The 20,082-nt window shown below is 50.9% G+C and overlaps 8 protein-coding genes across 8 annotated transcripts; 5 read left to right on the top strand and 3 right to left on the bottom strand.

Annotated features, from left to right (window-relative positions):
• Positions 1–587: 587 nt before the first annotated feature.
• Positions 588–2,087, top strand: ALTATR162_LOCUS9040 (uncharacterized protein; the record flags this gene model as incomplete). The annotated part of the gene is made up of 1 exon (XM_043316673.1): positions 588–2,087. The coding sequence occupies one exon, from the start codon at positions 588–590 to the stop codon at positions 2,085–2,087; it is 1,500 nt and encodes a 499-aa protein (XP_043172608.1).
• Positions 2,088–2,114: 27 nt separating this feature from the next.
• On the bottom strand, positions 2,115–3,608 carry ALTATR162_LOCUS9039 (uncharacterized protein; the record flags this gene model as incomplete). Its single annotated transcript, XM_043316672.1, has 5 exons — positions 2,115–2,195; positions 2,252–2,852; positions 2,899–3,203; positions 3,252–3,448; positions 3,494–3,608. 5 exons carry the CDS (start codon positions 3,606–3,608, stop codon positions 2,115–2,117), a joined length of 1,299 nt encoding a protein of 432 aa, XP_043172607.1.
• A 1,624-nt stretch (positions 3,609–5,232) lies between these two features.
• ALTATR162_LOCUS9038 (uncharacterized protein) lies at positions 5,233–5,769 on the top strand (the record flags this gene model as incomplete). The annotated part of the gene is made up of 1 exon (XM_043316671.1): positions 5,233–5,769. The coding sequence occupies one exon, from the start codon at positions 5,233–5,235 to the stop codon at positions 5,767–5,769; it is 537 nt and encodes a 178-aa protein (XP_043172606.1).
• Positions 5,770–6,710: 941 nt separating this feature from the next.
• ALTATR162_LOCUS9037 (uncharacterized protein) lies at positions 6,711–7,163 on the bottom strand (the record flags this gene model as incomplete). The annotated part of the gene is made up of 3 exons (XM_043316670.1): positions 6,711–6,727; positions 6,780–6,848; positions 6,947–7,163. 3 exons carry the CDS (start codon positions 7,161–7,163, stop codon positions 6,711–6,713), a joined length of 303 nt encoding a protein of 100 aa, XP_043172605.1.
• A 1,594-nt stretch (positions 7,164–8,757) lies between these two features.
• ALTATR162_LOCUS9036 (uncharacterized protein) lies at positions 8,758–9,156 on the top strand (the record flags this gene model as incomplete). Its single annotated transcript, XM_043316669.1, has 1 exon — positions 8,758–9,156. One exon carries the CDS (start codon positions 8,758–8,760, stop codon positions 9,154–9,156), a length of 399 nt encoding a protein of 132 aa, XP_043172604.1.
• Positions 9,157–10,606: 1,450 nt separating this feature from the next.
• ALTATR162_LOCUS9035 (uncharacterized protein) lies at positions 10,607–13,489 on the top strand (the record flags this gene model as incomplete). The annotated part of the gene is made up of 1 exon (XM_043316668.1): positions 10,607–13,489. One exon carries the CDS (start codon positions 10,607–10,609, stop codon positions 13,487–13,489), a length of 2,883 nt encoding a protein of 960 aa, XP_043172603.1.
• Positions 13,490–14,625: 1,136 nt separating this feature from the next.
• Positions 14,626–17,002, top strand: ALTATR162_LOCUS9034 (uncharacterized protein; the record flags this gene model as incomplete). Its single annotated transcript, XM_043316667.1, has 2 exons — positions 14,626–15,906; positions 15,959–17,002. 2 exons carry the CDS (start codon positions 14,626–14,628, stop codon positions 17,000–17,002), a joined length of 2,325 nt encoding a protein of 774 aa, XP_043172602.1.
• A 613-nt stretch (positions 17,003–17,615) lies between these two features.
• Positions 17,616–19,177, bottom strand: ALTATR162_LOCUS9033 (uncharacterized protein; the record flags this gene model as incomplete). The annotated part of the gene is made up of 4 exons (XM_043316666.1): positions 17,616–18,626; positions 18,677–18,957; positions 19,011–19,055; positions 19,108–19,177. 4 exons carry the CDS (start codon positions 19,175–19,177, stop codon positions 17,616–17,618), a joined length of 1,407 nt encoding a protein of 468 aa, XP_043172601.1.
• Between the last annotated feature and the right edge of the window lie 905 nt (positions 19,178–20,082).

The raw sequence follows: 20,082 nt of genomic DNA, 5'->3' as shown, positions 1-20,082 counted from the left end.
GGTACATATCTTCTCAAATCTTCGTTGTTGCTTGCTTTGAGTGTGCTTTAACAGGTTACTTGAGTTCTGGAGGATGAGGCTCCAAGGCTGCTATGTGCAACCATGCAGGTAGGTACTCGCCGCGACTTTGTGTTACCGACAAGACAGTCCGCACGAAAGGAAAACAAATAGCGCAACAGAAGCCTCGGTGTCCTTCGAAAGCGAACAGAACATGTTTCAGACGTCTGGTATTGCAGGAACAGTAGCTTGATGAAGTATGTCACTCTCATACTTTTCGCTCTACCCTCAAAACGATCCTTCATCGCCACTACCAGACGTGTGGTACACACCGTTACTGCTCGATAAGCGTAAAAAGAGGCAAAATACAATAGGAGCAGCAACTGTATTTGCTTCTCTCACTTTACGCATGACCGTGTGGTGTGGGTCACTGCCTGATGTCTAGCGTTGTTGCTAGTGCAAACTTCCCTCACCTTCGAGGAAGCCTCAATTCTCGTTCTGTATAGATACTCTGTTCATCGTCTCTAAACCAGAACTCTAGCACCGCTTACTGTCCTTCGACACTGTAAGCGTACCACACAACCTCAAGAATGAGCAGACAGTCAAGGCTCACCAAACCACCTACACCACCACTATATACACCTCATCTACAGATCAACATGAACATCAGCCTCAAGTTCTCACTCGAAGAATGGAAAGCTCCTCTGTCAGTTCAGCATCCTTTCGTCGATCAGATCCGAGAAGCGGTATCGAAGTATTGCCTTCGATCTGCAGCTCACTTTAGCACACCAATTGAGGTGTACCAGGCGGTCTATGCCAATAACCCGGACCGATTCGTCGAGGTTGACCGCAGCTTTGTGCTCTGGGTGGGCTTCTACAACTTCGGCGAAGGTCCACACATCGCTGGGTGTCGCCCAAAAGCCCAGAAGCGCGGAAGGAGGAAACTGAAGGAGCTCGAAGAGGAGGTGGAGGTTTTTGTTCAAAACAAGTTCGTACCACTGAGGCGATTCCTCGAAATCCTATTCCCGACATACGAGGGGCTAGTGGGCGACGAGGTCATATTCCAATGGTGGAATGCCAACGGCCAGACTTTCAATTGGATGCAACTACCTACAGAACTGAAGGAGCGGGTCATTCAGTTCTGCATGCATCGCTCTCCACCATCACCGGTCCTAAAGAAGTCCAAGAACTCGGGGTGCCAGAAAGTTGCAGACGCACCCGAAGTCACTGGCCAGTTCGGCAAATGGAAGTCCCTCCTCAGCGTCTCACACCAAGTCCGCGCGTTATCTTTACATCTATGCTTCGTGGGAAGTAGCAGTTTGGAACACAGCAACGGACTATGCATCGTAGCCAAGGACTTTTACAGCTTCAAAAGCTGTATCCGCCGCTTGGGGAGGCATATGCAGATGATCGAGCCAAATGGCGTGCCGGTCGACGACAAAACCCGAGAGCTGGCAAAAGCATACAAGTCTTTCCCGAAGATCTATCCGCATTTGGACCAATACGCCACCTTCTGTCAGGGCATCCGCCAACTGTATCTCCAGTTCTCTTTTATGGACTCCCTGCAGTTCTTCAAGGTCACAGCAGGATCCTTCTCACAGTACTGGAAGTCGTATCACCTAGACTATGAAGTATTCGAGCGACTACCATATCTCAATGAGCTTACCATCAAACTACCCGATGTCAAAGGCTTTCTAGAAGACAACTCCAAACAGTCAGTCAGACTCTTCTACGGCGAGCCTTTTAACTGCCCTCGAATCTTGCATCGACTCATCTATGAGAGAGTAGCTGAGGTTTTGGCTCCCTTCAGAGACATCAAGATGCATGGTTTCATTGACAATGAGGAGGAGATGCGATTCTTCGAGCTCCTTGAGTATGCTACGAGAGACCTGAAGATGACTACCGAGGAGCTTGAAGAGCTGTACAGGGAAGACATGGGAGGCATAGCGCTAGAACAAAGTGTTGAACCCGGTGTCGAAAAGGGAGATAGGGAGATAGAAGAGCGAGTGATCATTCAAGATGACTTCTGGCCACCCAAGTGTCGATGCGAGGTGCTGTGCAGGAAGGTCGTGCATCCGGACTCTATTTGAGGTGGAGAATATAGCGCAGGCGAACAGCTACCACTTCTTGCGCAGGTCTTTATCGTGTAGTAGACGGCTGCCGAGCATGAAGGCCGACCCGATGATGAGCGCAGCTCCCTGTTCCTTATCAGTGACTGTATCGGCCATGTAACGATACTTGGAAAATAGCCTACCGAAAATAAGATCAACCATCGATACCCATCCTTCGTCTTATCTTCCGTGATGAGTGCACCGCCAATAGGCGTACCAATGAGACTCGCAATGGCGATGACGCTGTAAAAGGCGCCTATGCGTGCTCCCAATTTATCATCGGATGAGATCTGGCCGATTACTGAGGGTGGAAGAGCGGTTACGCTACTAGTGCAGAACCCATATACGCAGACGAAGAGTATGAGGGTAGCCATAGAGTTGCTGAGCAGCCATAAGAAGAGACATAAGCAGCCGGAGACGAGAGTAACGGGCCAGAGTAGGTTCAATCGTCCGATGCGATCTCCTATGAAGCCACCGAAGGTTGCGCCGACAATGCTGGAGCTGTTCAACATGCACAGGAAGTACTTGCTGACTGCGTTTCCAGCGTATACTGCATTGGCATAGGATTTGAGATAATATGCGGGGATCCAAAGGCCGAGGATCGCAAACCACGTGCCGATGCATAGTACAACATAGCTTTTGTCAAGAAATCCTCTAAAATCGATGAGCGAAGCAAGACTTCTGGGGTGGGGCTTGCCACTGGGTTTGCTTGTGGAGATACACAGAGCGACGGAGTAGCAAACACTTCGCTGGTTAGCTGATGGACGACCTGCACGGAATTGGTACGTACGCAATCTTGACAGCAGCCAGACGAAGCGAGATGGCAAAGCCCACTTTCGGCAGCAGTTGGTCGAACATTAGCGGGAAACCGATGCCGCCCAGTGCCGAACCTGTAGAAACAAGACCCATAGCCAACGCACGTCGCTCTTTGAAGTGCTGGCCTACGACCGTGAGTGCTGGCTGCACTCCAAAAGCTATAGTCAAACCCATGAGCAAGCCTTGCGTCACAAGGACTAGCCAAAACTGGCCAGGATGTATGGACGAGAGTATAATGAGGGCCAGAGTAGTACCAGCGCCTGAACCAAGATAGAGGTACTAACCCTTATAAGTCTCCGGTAAGTAAAGCTGAAGAAGGGTACCTACCTTGACACCATATCGATCGCAAAGAGCGCCGGAGAGAGCAGCCAGAAAATTCATGAGGGCCATTTGGAGCGTTCCAACAAACGCGATAGTCGATGGCGGTGTCCGTTCAAGGAAGTCGCTACTATAGTAGTTCTGAAAGAAGCCAAAGCTGTTCATCACTCCAAATGAGGCGTAGTAAACAAGGATAGAACCTGCCACTGTGAACCATGGCGCACGGCCCCCCTCGTTTTCCTGCAACTTACATGATTCGGTATCAGTAATGCTCTTAGAGGGGAAGCATCCAGAGGTGTTGGGCACCTTTTCGGCCATTTCGTAGATGGTATGGCAGATGGACTGGAGGTAATAGATGGCCAACATTTTTCACCGGTTCCAGTCATGATTATATATGATTCTCTCTACCTCCCACTCGTGTTAGAAACACAACAACGTAAAGCAAGTGCCGAGCTGGTTATGTCATGTAAGAATACGTCGGAAGGGAACGATGCGTTTACATTAGTCTCCCCTAACGTCGTCCCCGTGTACACCCATTCTGTTGGCTTAGGATGTACATGATCGTCAAAAGTCACCTGGATAATGTGGGTTCGTGAGCCCTGAATGTGTTGGGAAGAAGACGTGATCGCTATGGAAGTATTGCTGTCATGATGGACAGGTTAGCATTCGATGTGGATGTGACTGTTGGCGACGTAGCAGCGGAGTTGATGGATACGTACAGGTGGGATGTATCCCACGACCATACGTGCGGGTCGTCGTCAGGCTCGCTAACAATGACACCTTCAATGAGAAGAAATGTGTCATTTCGGCTGCAGTATTCCTCCACCAAGAATAGATCCAATCAGTCTGCGGGCCGCATCGTGATACGAATGACGGAATCTTGCTGGGTTACACAGAGAGCACAGCTCCACATCTCTCTTGACTGATGATTCTTAACAACCTGGTTGTTAGTTCTGGCGATGAGCTCAGGCGCCACAGTCAAGATATAGTGCGGTTGGCAAGACGACAGTGGTGTTCAGATTCCCGTACGTCGTTAGTGAGTAACATTGTGAAACCTTGCTTTTCGAAATTCAGCTGTACGAGGAGATCAGATACAGGGTTCTTTTCTTCTTCTAACAGCTCAGAGCGCCAAATCTAGCCGGTCTCTGCTTTACGCTTTCATCGAAAGGCCGGCTCAAACAAGTAATGGGTTCAGGACGCCATTGTTCTAATGTTATCCGGTGGTGGGCGGCTAATCATCGGGATCGTTTGTATGCGTCGAGAGGGTGATAGCGTCCCGGAGTACTTCCCAGACGATTCGACAAGCAGACATAGGGATTACATCAATGTGCCTTGGGACACTCATGGATGTCGTGAAATATTGGGTCTCGCTCGACTGCAGACAGCGCTAATCTCGGTGTATCCCAGTGGATCTTGGTGAAAAGCAGTACAAACTCCGTAGCCATTAGTGAACGCCCATCCGAGCAACTCCGGAGACGAGCGCATTAGGTGCAAGAATCATAACTAGCTCGGTGTCTTCTTACAACGAAAAGTTGCGTGTTGCGTGCGAAGAGCAGGTTGTGACTCGTGGAGTTGGAAGGGAGTCTGTGGGTGAAGGTGTGATGAGCGGCCACGGAAATAAGTACTAGCGCGACGTCCTGACGCTAGCACATAGATACCACACACCTGTCTTCCCAGTTCTATAAAATACTTGTACATTATCGTAATGGCCGAACATAAAGACACTCAGAATACGACTCCTTCTTAGTTCGAAGAGAATCCCTCGCACGACCATGTTCCTTCTGAAACCCAGCGGCTTCTGGAAACGTGGAGCGGAATCCCACCCGATGACGTACTCGACCATGTCACCAAGCTTCGTGATGAGGCCTGGAAGGTTCATCCGTATCCTTGTATAGGGCAGTTCCGGTTCCTCAAACCAAGTTTTTCTGAACTTCCAAATGAGTACGATGAAATCGTCGAACGTCTACGCAAAGGTCAAAAGCTGTTAGATATGGCTTGCTGCTTCGGTCAGACCATTCGACAGCTCGCCAACGGTGGCGCACCTTCCGAGAACATATATGGCTGCGATTTGCAGCCAGATTTTATCGATTTGGGTTACAGTCTGTTCAAAGATCGCGAGAAGCTCAAGACAAAATTCTTGGTAGCTGACATATTCGATTCCCAGTCGGCGCTCACGGAGGTTAAAGGCCAGATCGACATGGTCTACGCTGGATCATTTTTCCATCTATGGGGATACGAGAAACAAGTCGAAGTCTCTAAAGCCGTTGTCGCGTTGCTACGTCCGCAGCCAGGCTCGATGATACTCGGTCGTCAGGTTGGAGCCACTGAGCCTCTTGAGAAGATTGGCCCTACAGGCACGATGTATCAGCATAATGTCGAAAGCTTCAAAAAGATGTGGAAGGATATAGGAGATGATCTTGGCATCAAGTTCAACGTGGAAGCCAAACTCAAGCCGCTAAGTAGAGACCATTTGAAGTTCCATCTGGACAACACGAAGCGGCTGTGGTTTGTCGTTCGCCTCGAATAGTACGCTTCATCATTACCTTGTTGGGCGTGTATAGAAATCTTCAAGTCGAATTCCTCTTGCCTTCTTTCGTGACGCGAAGTTTTGCGTCCGCGTCGGTCCGGACCTGGTTAGGTATAGGGTGTGGATGGCTCAAAACATCTGGATCACACCTGCTGGTGCAAAGCTGTACAGATCCCTTGATTTCAGGAGTTAGATCGGATATGTATGCTGCTTAGCGAAGAGATCTAGCGCTCGTTTCCGTATTAGGTGGACATCGTCGCTATTTTTGTGCTGCAATTTTCATGCTATGGCTCGACGCAATTGTATTTTGCCGGGATTCGTAGGGATAATAGCTCCAACTGCGGCAGCCCTGTCCGTCTCTCACTTTAAGCCTAATTCCCCATACTTTTCGATATTTCACTCTCAATTTCAGGAGCTTTCCTGATTGGTCAATTCAACCTTCGACCATAGCGCCGGAAAAGCCACATACCTGACTGCAGAAAGCAGCGCAAACCTCTGCTCGGTAGACATGTGTCGAGCAACATCTGCCGGCGGAAGGCGGTCACATTCTCGTGTTCATTTACTATGGTAGCAGCAATGTACGCGTTCTGGCCCACCTTGCCTGAGCCAGATCACCGAGATATGCAAAGAGTCTGCAATTCATCTATCTCAAATGAAATGCGAGACGCAACATACAGCTCAGCCGCTTCGTTTACTGTAACAATTTCGCAGTCGAAACTTTTAGATATTGCCTATAAGTAGAGACTCTACCAGTTGATGCTCGTGTTCAGCGTCGATTCAAGTACTAATTCATCTCCCCAAAAGTCCCGTCTCATTCAAGGTGTCTGAAAAAGACAATATGAGGTTCTCCGTCGTATTTGCTGCAGCTCTTGCTGCGAGCGTAGAAGCGTCTGGCCGTCAAAGAAGACAGTGGGGATATCCAGATGGTATGAACTTCTTTCTCATGCAAGAGGGTGGTCTAACGCATGATTAGTTGAGGACTGCGGTCTCGACGGATTTGAAGGACATACGTCTGAAGCGGCATTGTTCTGCAGCAACATCCTTCGCTCGGGCACCGCAACAGCCACCGTTACCAGTGGCTACACCACAACAACTACGACGACCAGGAAGACTACAGTCACCGTCCGGCCGACACCTACTCCAACTCCTACTCCTACACCCACTCCTCAGCCAACACCGACGCCGACATCGAAGCCAACATCTTCATCTCCTCCACCGCCACCTTCGTCGTCTTCGACTCCAAAACCATCTTCGTCTTCGACCCCAAAGCCATCTTCATCTTCGTCGCTCAAGCCATCCTCTTCAGCCACTCCTGTGCAGCCCTCTTCCACAGTGGTGTCTTCAACTCTCGTCTCGAGCCCGTCCCCGTAAGTCGCCAAGCTCCAACATTTCATATCATGTGCAGCGCTAATTCTTTTACAGCACGCCCACAGGCGCTCCAAGCTGCGGAATCGTTGCCTATGTCAAGACTACACCAGCGTACTACTTCGAGTCCAGCGGCACGAAGAACACGTTCGATGCTTGCAGCGCGCTTTGCAAGGCTGATAGCAAGTGCAAGAGCTTTGGCTACGGAGAAGCGAACTGCATGCTCTTCGATGTCAACGCGTAGGTCTATTCCTTTGATTACAAGCCACCTTTTACTCACTGTGTTACAGGACGGATAACACCAACTACAACCCCATGTCTCCCTACACCTTCTACGACGCCGCCTGCCCCGTTGAGCTTCCAGTGCGCAAGCGTCAACTCGATATCTCGCTCGGTATCCCTGGTGGGGTCCACATCTCGCTTGGCCTCGGTCCAGGGGAAATCTCGTCGGCTTGCTCGTGCTTTATCACGAGGGGACCTGCTAGTACTACGGTTACGAGGACAGTCAGTAGTGCGGTTGTTAGGACCAGTACGGTGACTAGCACTGTTACTAGGACGCGAGGTATTGGTGCTGAGTAGAACAGATGGAGGGAAAAGGGGCGCAGACTGTTGCAAAAAGCGCGTAGATGCCATCATATATCCACTCCGTTTTTCATCGCAAGCCTCCCCAGTCTTCTTGTGGAATTTTGTGCACGTTCTAGCCTCTAGGTTCTTGGAAGCGTTTCTGGCATGGACCGCCCAGCCAGCGTTCTACGATATAAAAAACAACGTCGCCGTTGCTGCACGTAACCGATGACTTCGCACCACGGTTACATGATCGCTCATCTGCTCCACAGCCCTCGGTATCAGCATCAAATGCTTTCGCTTATCCTGTTCCATGAACCAATGCCCTTGTTCCACCAGTATTGTACTAGCTGTAGCCGTTCCTTACAGTCCTTTATATATTGACCGGTAGCAACTTTACTGCATGTCTTTGATATTTGGCATTCTTAGGGTCATGATGTCGACGCGCCCGACGCGGTAGTTCTGCCACAGTAGGTGGGGGGAGGTCTTCTCCGAACTAGCTATCAAGGCCACGACTGTCGCGCGTAACGTATTCGACGACGAAAGGGCTAAGGATGGAGGAAGGCTTCGGTCAGGGCGGAGATTTTATGATACGGCTACTTGTCTGTCAGCGACTGGTGCGCGCAGATGAAATGCTGTATGCGACCTACCTTGTTCAGCGTGTTGACATAGCATTCGTTACCGATTCAAGGGCTACATGCCCATGTCTCTGATACTATACCCTCCTGTCGTCCGAAATGCTCACCTAGTAACTTATGCATGACGCGACGCTCAGAGCGCAATCAACGACATATTATGTAGCCTCCCCACCACGCCTGTTACCGAGCTGCAGTGACCAAGACTTCAAGACAGATCTCGCATCACCATTGGGTTCGAATGGCGGGTTGCCGTCAAATAGCTGTTTCGACGCAGCATGTTGAACATTTGGTAGAGCGTGGATGGGCGCGTTAGGTGGGACCTCCAAGGGCAACTAGCTAAAGCTTAGCTTAGCTAATAATTTAGCCCCAGATCTGCAAACTTCCCCTACGACCACTCGACGACCACCAAGATCCTATCACAATGGCACACTTCTCCCAAATCACCAACATAGCCGAATATGCAGCCTGCATCAAAGCCACAGCAGGGAAAACTGTTCTACTAGCCTACTGGCCCGAAGACGAAACAACTAATGAGGTGGCTACTGCCCTGCAAAAACTACTTCCGTCAACATCCTACGAGCAGTACGACGTGGTCGACATTTATTGCTTCGACATGTATTCACTGCCAGAGCTAGGCAACATGTTGGATGTAAGCTTTGTACCGACGCTGATGTGGTTCATGGATGGTGTCATGGATGCCATCGTCTGGCACGAAGGCTGTGCGATTGAGGGCGAGAGCGTGGAACAGGGTGTAAAGAGGGTTGTGGATAGGATTAAAGGAGGAGATATTGCAGGGGAGGACAGCGATGATGACTGGTAGATGCTTATGATTTGGAAGAGGAAGATGAGGGACTTTATCACGTCAGAAACTTCCATGGTCAAGGTGTATGAAAAGGACTGCGAATGGGCTCTCGTGTACTAGGTACTGGCCCGATAATATCCCCTCTTGATTCTAGCACAACTTCCGGCAGCGAATGTGTCGATACGGAAAGCCAATCTGCGTGACTGCCTTCAAGCTCACGCCATGGACATCAGGAGAGCATCCTACATCCCATTACCAACGGTCTACCGAACACGCTCATTGGAGAACAATTAGGCTGAATGTAGATGTCAGTATGCTCTCACTTCGGCTGCCCGCTCCTATCAGCTTCCCTACGAAGAACTTGGCAAATCATGCTTAGCTCGCGCCTTTCTGCGACATCCTAGCAGCAAGAGCCGCAGCTACTTCCGTATTCCCGACTCAATCCATCCAAAAACAAAACAATTGTTCAACCCCTGTTGTAGCATTAGTGTTCATTCACTTGGTACAATCCTCATCAAACGTATCTGCATCCTTTTTTACTCCTGCATCGCTTGGCGTACCGCAGCTGCACTGGACTATTCGTCATGCGGAGCGCTCGACGCGATATCCTGCATACATACAGATGTTTTACTATCTATTTTCACTTCGAAGTCTCACATTTGCGTTTTGTATTAGAGTCTGGCAGATAAGTACAGGAGTATTAGTGGTGAACGGCGAAAGAGGCGGTGTCCGTAAGGCTTCTCGGGTTTATGCTTCTTGGCATCACGGTATTTGTGGTGAGCCACTGAATACCTACAAGGATAGTGTCGGTTTGAAATCGACCCCTTTACCTATGGTTCAAGTTCCACGACGATGTACCAAAGGTAGCGCCAAGAATCACAGATCACCATCGCATCCCTGAGCTCGAAGCCTAGTGTCACCAACCCATACGGCGATAGTATAGCGTCGCAAATCTTGCTGTTACACAGAGGATCAGACAGACCTGAGAGGTGAACCGGACTACGCCACTGTTGCGCTTTTCCAACCCCTAGTGAATGTGAATCTTCTACTCACTCTGTCCTTGGCGAAGCGCTAGCAAGATCTCCGCTCCGCTCCAACCTCTGCAGACCTCTCCCCCAAATTCTTCTGTTTCTATAGAATCGACAAGTCCACGGTAACAGCCAGCCAACCTTCGATTCAGCCTCTCAGTTGGACTTATACAGGTCACTGTGGCCCCGCCCATCGCTGCACGCATTCGCTCACGGTGAAGCGATCGCGATCGCGAACGTGTAATCTTGTAAGCTCATCTCCACCCCACTTCACTTATGCGGGACTCTCCCATTCCCACCGGGGTTCAATCGCTCACAGTAGTCAAGCTAGATCTTAGCCCGTACTGCACTTCAACCTCGTTCCCGCTAGCCCGTGTACCAACCCTTCGCTTAGTACCACTTCAATACATGCCCTTTTCGCATTGAATGTGCACAGTAAGATGGCGGAACTCAACAGCGGACAGCTGGCGATTCTACTGCAAAACTGGAACCATCCGGTTATCAGGCCCTTTCTTGCTACAGCCGCTACGGGTCTAGCAGTCATTGCCGTCTATGAGAGAGGGTTGCCAATCGACATCGATATCAAGCGACTCAACCATTTTGTAGCACACCTCGCCGCGCCCGAATTAGGAAGGGGTTTGTACAGCCCTCAGAAGCAACTGAGCCCCAACCACCCGGTATCTGTGATCTTTGGACTTCTGGAGCCCGAACTATTTTCCGCCGCTAAGATCACCGTCCGTAAGAGCGCCCCAGAACTCCTAGATATTCTGGATCGCATCGGAAGCGACGGCGCAAGCGCACACCTCCAGGTCACGCCATGCCTCTCAACTATCGTCAGTCACATCAGTAGTGACAGCACACACGCGCGCTTCCAGGCCACGTCACATCTCATCACGCCTGCGCCAATACTTCTATCACACACGTCTGGAGCACAATACATTACCACAGCACTCCAAATTGGTACGCAAGCGCAGACTACTAGCGTCAGTGGCAACAGTAGTATCCTCGTCCTTGCTGCAGCCGCAGTTGCCATTACAGGAATCATCTTCTCCGCATACAAAACCTATAGCAACTACAAAGAGACCAAAGCGCAGAAGCTCACAGATGCTCAATTTATAGCAGATCTGACGCTACAGCTTGATGATATCACTGCCTCCAAGCTCAAAATTGGGACTGATCTCAAAGCGGCACAGAAAGATCTGTCAAAGTCCAACGATGACAAAAAACAGCTCAGCAAGCTAAACTCAGCTATCATCACGTTGAATGATGGAATCATCCGAAAGCTAGACGAAGCCAAGGAGGAGAGAGAAAAGAACGCCAAGCGGGTGCATGAGACCATCGAGCGTCTCGAAGCCGTGCAAGAGCGTATTGCCGGTTTAGTGAAGGACCGGAACACACAGATGCAAGCAAACAACAACCTCCGAGACAAGTTATCTGAGACACATTTGACAGTCAACGGTCTGCGAGATGAGAAGATTGCCTGTGAGCGTGAAGTTCAGGAGCAACTACAAGCAGTCCGGCTCGGGAATGACCATCTCTCCAGTCAAGTCCAATCTGCAAATGTCGACAAGACCAAGCTCGAGGAGCAGCTAGCCGCCAGCGCGCTCGCCGCCAACGCCACTCATCAACAGCTGTGGGTCAAAATCGATGAGCTCGACAGGAAAAACACTAGCCATGAGTTCAGTTTATTGGACGCTAAGAAAGATCTTGAAGAGCTGAAGAAGCAGGCCGCCGCCGCCGAGGTCGATCTCCAAGCAAAGCAGACCCAGCTTCACGAACTCAACACCCAAAACGGCCACCTTGAGAGCACTTTGGCTTCTACTAACAAGAAGGTGGAAGAGCTTCAAACGAATCATCACGAAGCGCTTGTTGCATTAGTGCTTGCACAATCCGCTACTGAGGAGAAGGACAAACTTCAACAAGAAAATGAGATCTTGATGAATGAAGTCACGCAATTCTACACGAAGCTAGACGAGCAATTCAACAAACCTACGCGGAAGTGTGTCATTCTTGAAGAGAATATCAACAGTAGGGACAGCTCCATTGACAGTGCTCAATACGTAATGGGTCGATTGAGGAGCCAGTTCAAAAAGCTTCAGGAAACCTTCGAGCAACAAATACGGGAGAAGGATAGCGAGGTTGAGGCCTTGTGTCAGCAGGCGCGTGACGCAAATGTTGCTCTCAGTATCGCTCAAGAGACGATCGCTCAGCTTGAGAAGGAGAAGACCAGCGATTTGCCCAAGTTAAGCATTCTCCAGACTGGCCCGGAGGACGACAACGATGATGACCTCCGCTGTCATGCCGCTGGCTCGACCCACTGTAGTCAACAAGGTAGCTTACAGCAGCAAGCTCTTCCTCACAGTACGTCGGAGTCGCTTTTCGACACCACCACTACCGGAGAGAATAATGGCGAGCATTCTCCAGTGCCGATGACAGAGTCAGTTTCATCAGGTGGTGAACTAAATATTCCCAACCGAAAGAGGCGTGAGTATTGGCACAAGTACTGGAGTATGAGGAACTCGAAGAGAGTATTTCGTGACGACGTGGTGCACAAGATGGAGCTTCCATGTTTCGATGTTAGTTTTAGCGACATTGGGATAGCACGTCCGGCAGAGAACCATGAGGACCGGACCTTGGAGAGCGGAAAGGTGCTCGAGCACACCAAGTGCAACCATTGCCTTCAGTGGTACACGAAGAAAGACATGTACGATCATTTGAAGATTTGCAAGGCTTTCTGGGACGTTGCCATACGATGTGGTTATTGCAAAGGAATCTTCAAGTACAATACTGCTTTCTTTGACCAGCATATTCCGGGCTGCAAGGCTCATTCGACGGAAGAGGGTCCCTCTGAGAAGCATTATACCCTTGCAGACTTAGGGACCGATGTCAATACGACCCAGATCTCTCAGCAGGTTGGCATGGGCTCCAATGCGCCAATGCCGCTTGGGCAGCAGGTCAAACCCGACGCGCCAATTTTCACACCCAGAGGTTCAACATCAGGTCTCGAATCACCCGTGCCTACCGGCCCTCGCTACCTCAACCGGAATTCCCAGCAGGTTAGAGGTATATCATTCAACGGCCCACAGTTTGCACGCTCACCTCAATCCTTGCCCTACATAACGCCGCGCGGCATCCCGCCAGCTCATGGATTTGGATTCGGAACACCTTCCCTGGTTGCTCGTACTCCAACTGGACCCAAGGCATATTCGGCGCCGCGCGACAATTCGCAAGCGTCCCGATCTCGTGGACAACAGCAGCAAGGTCATCCGCAGACTCCTGAGAAGTCCTTTTCATTCAGCCCAGGCTACACGGGCCGCAAGTGAAACAGGAAGTTCCGATCAGTTCACCACAATGAAAGTTGAGACTGAGCGCTGCGAGCTATACCGCGTGTACACATGACAGAAGAATCAACATGCACCCAAGATGAACAAGAATCGACCAGGAGCCGACTCTGCCCGCTCTATCAATAGAAAACGATACAAGAGAGAGTACAACCGAACGCCATCGACCAAAGAGCGATTGCAGACGACGAGCGGACGCTGACCGCGGTATCAGTAGCGAATATTTTCTTTTGGTATGCAGGGATAGAAACACGGGTAGAGATGGAGTTGGGATTTGGGAACATCGATCTCATAGTATCGATATTCCAGGAAAATGTGAGCGGGATGGAAGAGATTATGTAGTCTGCAGATTAGAAGAGACAAGCATCCTAACGACATTGGCTCGTATCGGCGTGACGTGAAGTGGTCCTATACTGAATGAGGGTGTATCCCCAGTGCGAGTTGAGCCTGTGAGCACGGTGGACGTATACCAGAGAGAACCGCAGTCACGTGTTAGCAATGATACCCGTTGACATCGGTCGCTGTGCAGCAGTGATGCATGCATGGCGTCGATCACGATGAATCCATCTAACATGAAATAGATACAATGTAACGATTGTTATCAGCGACCAATTGCCCATGTAATGATGAGTATGAGATGAAGCCTCGGCTTGACCTGCATCACAGGATCTTTGAAATGTGGTAATGGAACACTCAGCCACGCGTCGAACAAAGACACCAAGGATTACACGTCTTTTTACGTGTTGATGTGCGAATAAAACGGACAAGATGGAGGAAGCTGAAAGCGACGCGGATGTCAACCTGGAGATTTCATGCAGGCTCGGGTTGTATGCGTCATCGGCCTAGGCACGCTCCGATGCCTACACCCGTGCTTCTCATGGCGCCTGGAGTATCTTGAATCATTGAAGCCGCTGTACTACTACCCTCTATACTTCGGTTTTTCCCCTGCCCTGTCCTCGGGCCCTTAGCACATCTCTAGCATTTCGTCACCCTGGTCATGAAGTGTTGATCATCGCGTCTAGAGCTGGAGCCAAGGCTTGCACGGTCTCGGGAGACGGCTATCTCAAAAACTCCTTATTCACTACCCAAACCTGGTCGGGGGCGGGCTCCACTTTGACATGGCGGCTGCCCATGCTCAACCCACGGGTATCCACGATGCCAACGACCAGGCTCTCTGGCCTCAGGCTCCCGTGCAGCTTGCGCGTGGGCGCCAGCCCAGAGACGCGCTCGCGAAGACGGTGCCATATGGTCCCATCCGCTCTCTCGACCAATTCGAGACGTCATTGCGCGAATACCTGAGAAGTCCTCCCGAAGAGCCTGAGCATACCGAAGCCCAGTTCGCTTTCGATATAGACACGTCCTTTGCAGTCCCGTCGCCAAATAAGCCGAACCCATCGCAGCAGCCTCATGGGGCAACTCAACCGCCTCAGCAGCAGCAACCACAACCCCACGTCATACATCAATACAGCCATGCACCACCTGGCTATCAGCCTGCACACTGCGGTGGTCCTACGCAGTATCAATCTCTCTCGGACCCCAATATCGTTATAGCCCACAACTTCGCCGAGTCCATCGAACCGAACAATGGCGCGCCCAAGATGGCGGAGCAGAAAGTTAATCTGAGCACTAGGGAGGCTTTGCAGCCGACAGCAGACCCCAAGGAGAAGATGCGGAAACAGAGGGCAGTTGCCAAGTGCTGTGTCGACACAATACAGAGGATCGACGGATACCGGTACAGCTTCCACAATTGCTGGAATAGCAGAGAGGACGACAGCTTCCGCTTTTCGTACTACTGCAACGACTCGCTACTCAACAAGGACCGCGCTGCGAATGGCAAGGGCGCGAAGCTGGGAAAGCGTGCCACCAAGCCTGTGTACGACTGCAAGGGCGTCCTGTCCATCAAGTTCTCGGCCACCAAACAGACACTGGACGTCTTCTACAAGCATGTGCCTATTCACAAGACATACGAAGAACGCGCCCCGCCACCACGCAAAGATTCCAAGCGGCGCAAATATCTTGAGGAGAACGACCCAGAGGCGTTGGCCAGACTCGCAAGTCGCTCGAGACAGCTGAGCAGCGAGGATCCAGACACCCCAAGGATAAAGAAGAAGCGATCCGACCCTCCACCAGAGCCTCCAAGACCGTCCAATACGATTGAGAGCGACCTAAGACAACAGAGTCTTCGTATGTTGCTAGAACTAATACAAGTAGAGCCACCTACACATTCGCAGCATACACTCATCGAACCTCCGCCTCCACCCCCACCGCCTTGTCCTCCTCCACAAAGACCTCACCCCAGGCCACGCCCTACACTACATGTTGAAACACAATCCGCATCGACACCACAGCGAAAGCGACCGAGAAACAGTTGTGACATCTGCAAGGCTAAGAAGACCAAGGTAAGACGTCTTCTATGGAGTGTTCAAGCAGTGGCAGCTGACGTTTGCATAGTGTGATGGCATGAAACCTACCTGTTCGACATGTAATGACAAGAGACGGCTGTGTTTATACTCTGAACCAGCGAGCAGCGAAGACCAGCGACCGCCTGCAGAAGCCCCCGAACCGGCACGTCAATCCGCAAACATTGGCGTTTCCGAGCTTGCAAAAATCATGAAGGAGCTTGAGGAAGCCAAGGCAAAGATACGAGAGTTTGAGACTGGGGAGCGAGCTTCGACCACCCCAGTACAGACGTCGCAGGGAGTACCCCGACCTCGCTCTCAGCAATCCCAAGTCCAGCAGAAGCCGCCGCCCCCACCACCACAACCACAACAAGCACATGTCCAACAACAGCCTCAACAGATACAGGTCCCACCACAGCCTCGTCATCGGTCACAGGTCTCGCAATCACAGGCATTACCCCATGTGTCTCAGCAGCAGCAACAACCGCAGCGTCAGCAGTCAATACCAAACCACCGTCAGCAACTACAACAACTTAACCAGGGTCTACCGCACGGCCTGAGAAGTCCACAACAGCAGTTAGCCTACAAGATGGGTAGTCAATCACCTCAGCAGCGTCTACAAAATCCGCCGCAACAACAACCACAGCAACAGCCGCAGCAGATTGGACCTTCACAACAACCACTGACTCCGCAGCAACAGTTCCAAGCGGTAGCAGCGCAACAAATGCAACCCACGCAGCTTCAGACACATCAGAACTACTTCACAGCGAACCACTCCAACCACTCTACGTATGGCACCCTCAATCGACCCATGCCGCAGAATACGCTGCCAGTGAATGCCATGGCCACTCAGCCAATAGTGACGCAAAACAGTATGTCGGCACAGACGAACGCGCACCTACCGCATACGCAGCCTCAACAGCCACCGGCGCCTACCATCGACGCGAACAACTCGTATGGACGTCCCGGGGAGTTCGCCTGGGCGCCTACTGGATATTATGGATACCAAAGCGCAGGGCAACAACAGCAACAACAGCAACAGCAGCAGCAGCAGGACCAGTGGGCTACAGCAAGGGGGTCAGGTGTGTTTAGATGAAGATCTGACACCGTGGTTCAATTGCGAGGCCCCTTGTCGCCGCCTTTGTTTTACGAGCACAATGTTGTTGTTACATTAAGCATACAATCACGATATACGAAGATTTTTTTTGGCGTTACAGCGATACGAATACTAGATACCCAGATGTTTGTCTTATCCCCTTTGCGGGAAGATTGGTACATGTATATACACGCATTATACGAATTTGAATGGAGGGATGACCAGTATACCAAGATCGCTGTTTCACACCACTACAAACAAATGCGTTATGCTGGCTTCTTACCAAGTTATTTGTGGATGGTGAGACGCAAAGCATAGTTTACGTGTACCATGCAAAGACAAAGCTGATGCAGAGGGTAAGTATGCTTCCGCATGACGTGTTAATTCGTCTGTCTGATACTAGACAGCTATATCTGCTACGATATCGCATTATCCCAACGCCACAATGCCGCTTGATGTCCTTGCCCAGCCTGTGTATGTACGCCATGCCACTCCAAAAACGCCTTGCAATGCTAGCCGCGCAATCTCTTCTTCGCTCTGCGCTAGATCACTCCATCATCTCATCGTGCTTGACGTCGTTATGAGCGTTGTTGCTAGTCGTTATAGATGTCTCCTAAAACCCTATTTTCTGACCCAAGCCACGGAAAGTATCACCAATGCCACCAACCACACCAGACGACTTCTCGACCGACTTGTTCGATGAAATTTCCATACCCGCCGCCTGCAAGTTGAGGCGCGTCAGTCGGAGGCGCAGGGTATGGTCGTACTCCTCAGCCATCTTAAGAGCATCGGCGTGTACGTCGTGGCGGGGGTCGGTAGGTGGGCAGATGAGCAGACGGTTGACGAGGTCTATCCGCGCATTGAGAACACGCTGATTGATCATCTCTTCGAGGTCCTCGTCGATAGTCCTGCCTTCAGCTGGCGGGAACTTGGAAGCCATCTCGTCAAGCGTGACGCAGCTGAATGGTATGAAGTACTGCACAATGCTCTTTCTCCGGATGCGGCTGTAGATTGTGTTTAGCATCTTGGATAGATAGACGTCGAGGAGATAGTCGTTGCGGTAGCCTTCGAGCACTTCGAGACAGGCGCTGTATTTGGAGTTGCAAAAGAGGTTGATGGCGCGGCGGATGTGAGGTTCTAGCTCAAGGAAGTTGCGGAATTCGCTGTTTGCTAGCACCCTGTTTTGCAGATCGCTACGATCCATGTAGGCAAGTGCACAAAGACCGCCATATACCGCAATGTCGTTACCCGAGACAACCTCCTTTTGCCATGTGATGTACGCTGCTGGCTCTGCAGTCAAGTACGCCGCGGAAGTACCAAGGAACGCTGTCGCAGCTTCGCGGTAGTTGCCAGTAGCCATGTGGCATAGACCGCTGCATGCAGAGATGATGGGCTCCATCTTAGCCTTCTCATCGCCCTTGACCTGGGTGGCTTCCGACTTGGCCAGATTTGCTAGTACGTTTGTCCATGACTTTTGTGCGATGCTAACGTATACGAGACGGAGAGTCATATCGGCGAGGTGCTTGGGTGAAGTGCAGTGTTCGCGCATCTTCATATAGGCCTTGTGTGCGTTGACGAAGTCGCCGGTGTCGTAGTAGAAGTGACCGAGGTCTTCATTGCCCATCTACAAACTGTCAATAAACACGTACACAGCTATTCTACGTCGGCACTTACTCGTATACTCTCTTTGATGAGGTTGTTCTTGTATGACTTCAGCTCATGCTCTAACCGGTCGTGCTCCTCGCGCACTTCCCGCGTCTTCTTCTCGACCCATGCTGTATCGATTATGGCGGAGGGATCTTGTGGTGCTATGCGGCTGAATTCCTCTATTAGTGTTGTGTATAGACCAACGTTCTTGCCCCTCTTTGCCTCCGCGATGGCAAGATGATAGGCGTCTACGGCGAGGTATGGTGAATGGGCGCCGATGTGGTGCAGGCGGTCGATTCGTGTGTAGCCTGCAAGACGTGTTAGTTGACAAAGATCTGAAGAATCGTTGCAAGAGGCTTACCAGTGTAGTTGGCAATGTATGATTCCAGGTCAAACTTGGGAGGATCTATCGGAGTTAGCACACACGCGCCAATGTTGTTGTATCGACTATGTCATACCCTTGACAACAATTTCGCCTTTTGACTTCTGATCCTGGAAGAATGGCGACTGTTCGATATTGGACGCCATGGTTTAGTATGGTGGGTGTGAGGGTGCGTCAGAGTGTTGTTGCGGCGTAATGCTGGGAGTCGATAGAGCTCCAAGCTGTCACGGCTGTCTAGGTCGCTGCTGCCTTCCCAGGTTCCCCCACGGCGGGGAGGCGCTGACTAAGCGAGCAGAGACCCTCGCCGTACCCAGCTCTCCGCTTTCACCTAAACACAACGCGAAGTCACGAGGAGCGCTTGCAGCCTAGATTGCATTCATCAACGTTGTTTTGGTGCAATTCAAATTCACATGGATGCGAGCTTATCAAGGCATGAACAGTATTGCTTCTGGGATCGGCACTGCATCTAGACTGGACCATAGCCAAAAAGATGTAAAGGTATACGCTGTTGAAACACAAACCTGGAAATACTCGGAGTACTTTCTTATGTTTGAACCTTGTGGGTCCAGAACCCTCCAGATCCACCTCGCTCGCAAAATCCATCTGAATGCCAAAACAAATCTCGTTCAATATAATCCTTGGGCATCGTAAAAGCGCCGACCGCGAGCACATACCAAAAGACCCTTTGCAAGCCACAGCAACAAACAAACATGGCTCCAAAAAGCAACACAGTATATCAGTGCGCCTCATGCTTGGGTCAACCCGATATTACGGTATCGAGCACGTAGCCCGTCTGTTCCGTGCTAAGCCCACACACACACCGTCAGCTGTGGCTGAGCTAGAATCCAGACCTGGGCAACGGGTACCGCCCCTGGATAAACAGCTCATCGGAAAAATGTGGCAGCTTACTACAGTACGGCTACGGGAGCCGAACTTCCCAGAGACCGTAGTTTTGGGAGATCTACGATGCAGGTCCGAGGCGTGGTCGATGTCAGCTCTATACAAGCGAGCGGTACTAGACGCCTCGCAGCTCCCAGATAGAACCATTGCG

Source organism: Alternaria atra (genome assembly GCF_907166805.1).
Source record: "Alternaria atra isolate CS162 genome assembly, contig: 29, whole genome shotgun sequence".
Lineage (NCBI taxonomy): Eukaryota > Fungi > Ascomycota > Dothideomycetes > Pleosporales > Pleosporaceae > Alternaria > Alternaria atra.
The sequence above is the reverse complement of the archived record's forward strand: the minus strand, read 5'-3'. Positions and strand labels throughout refer to the sequence as shown.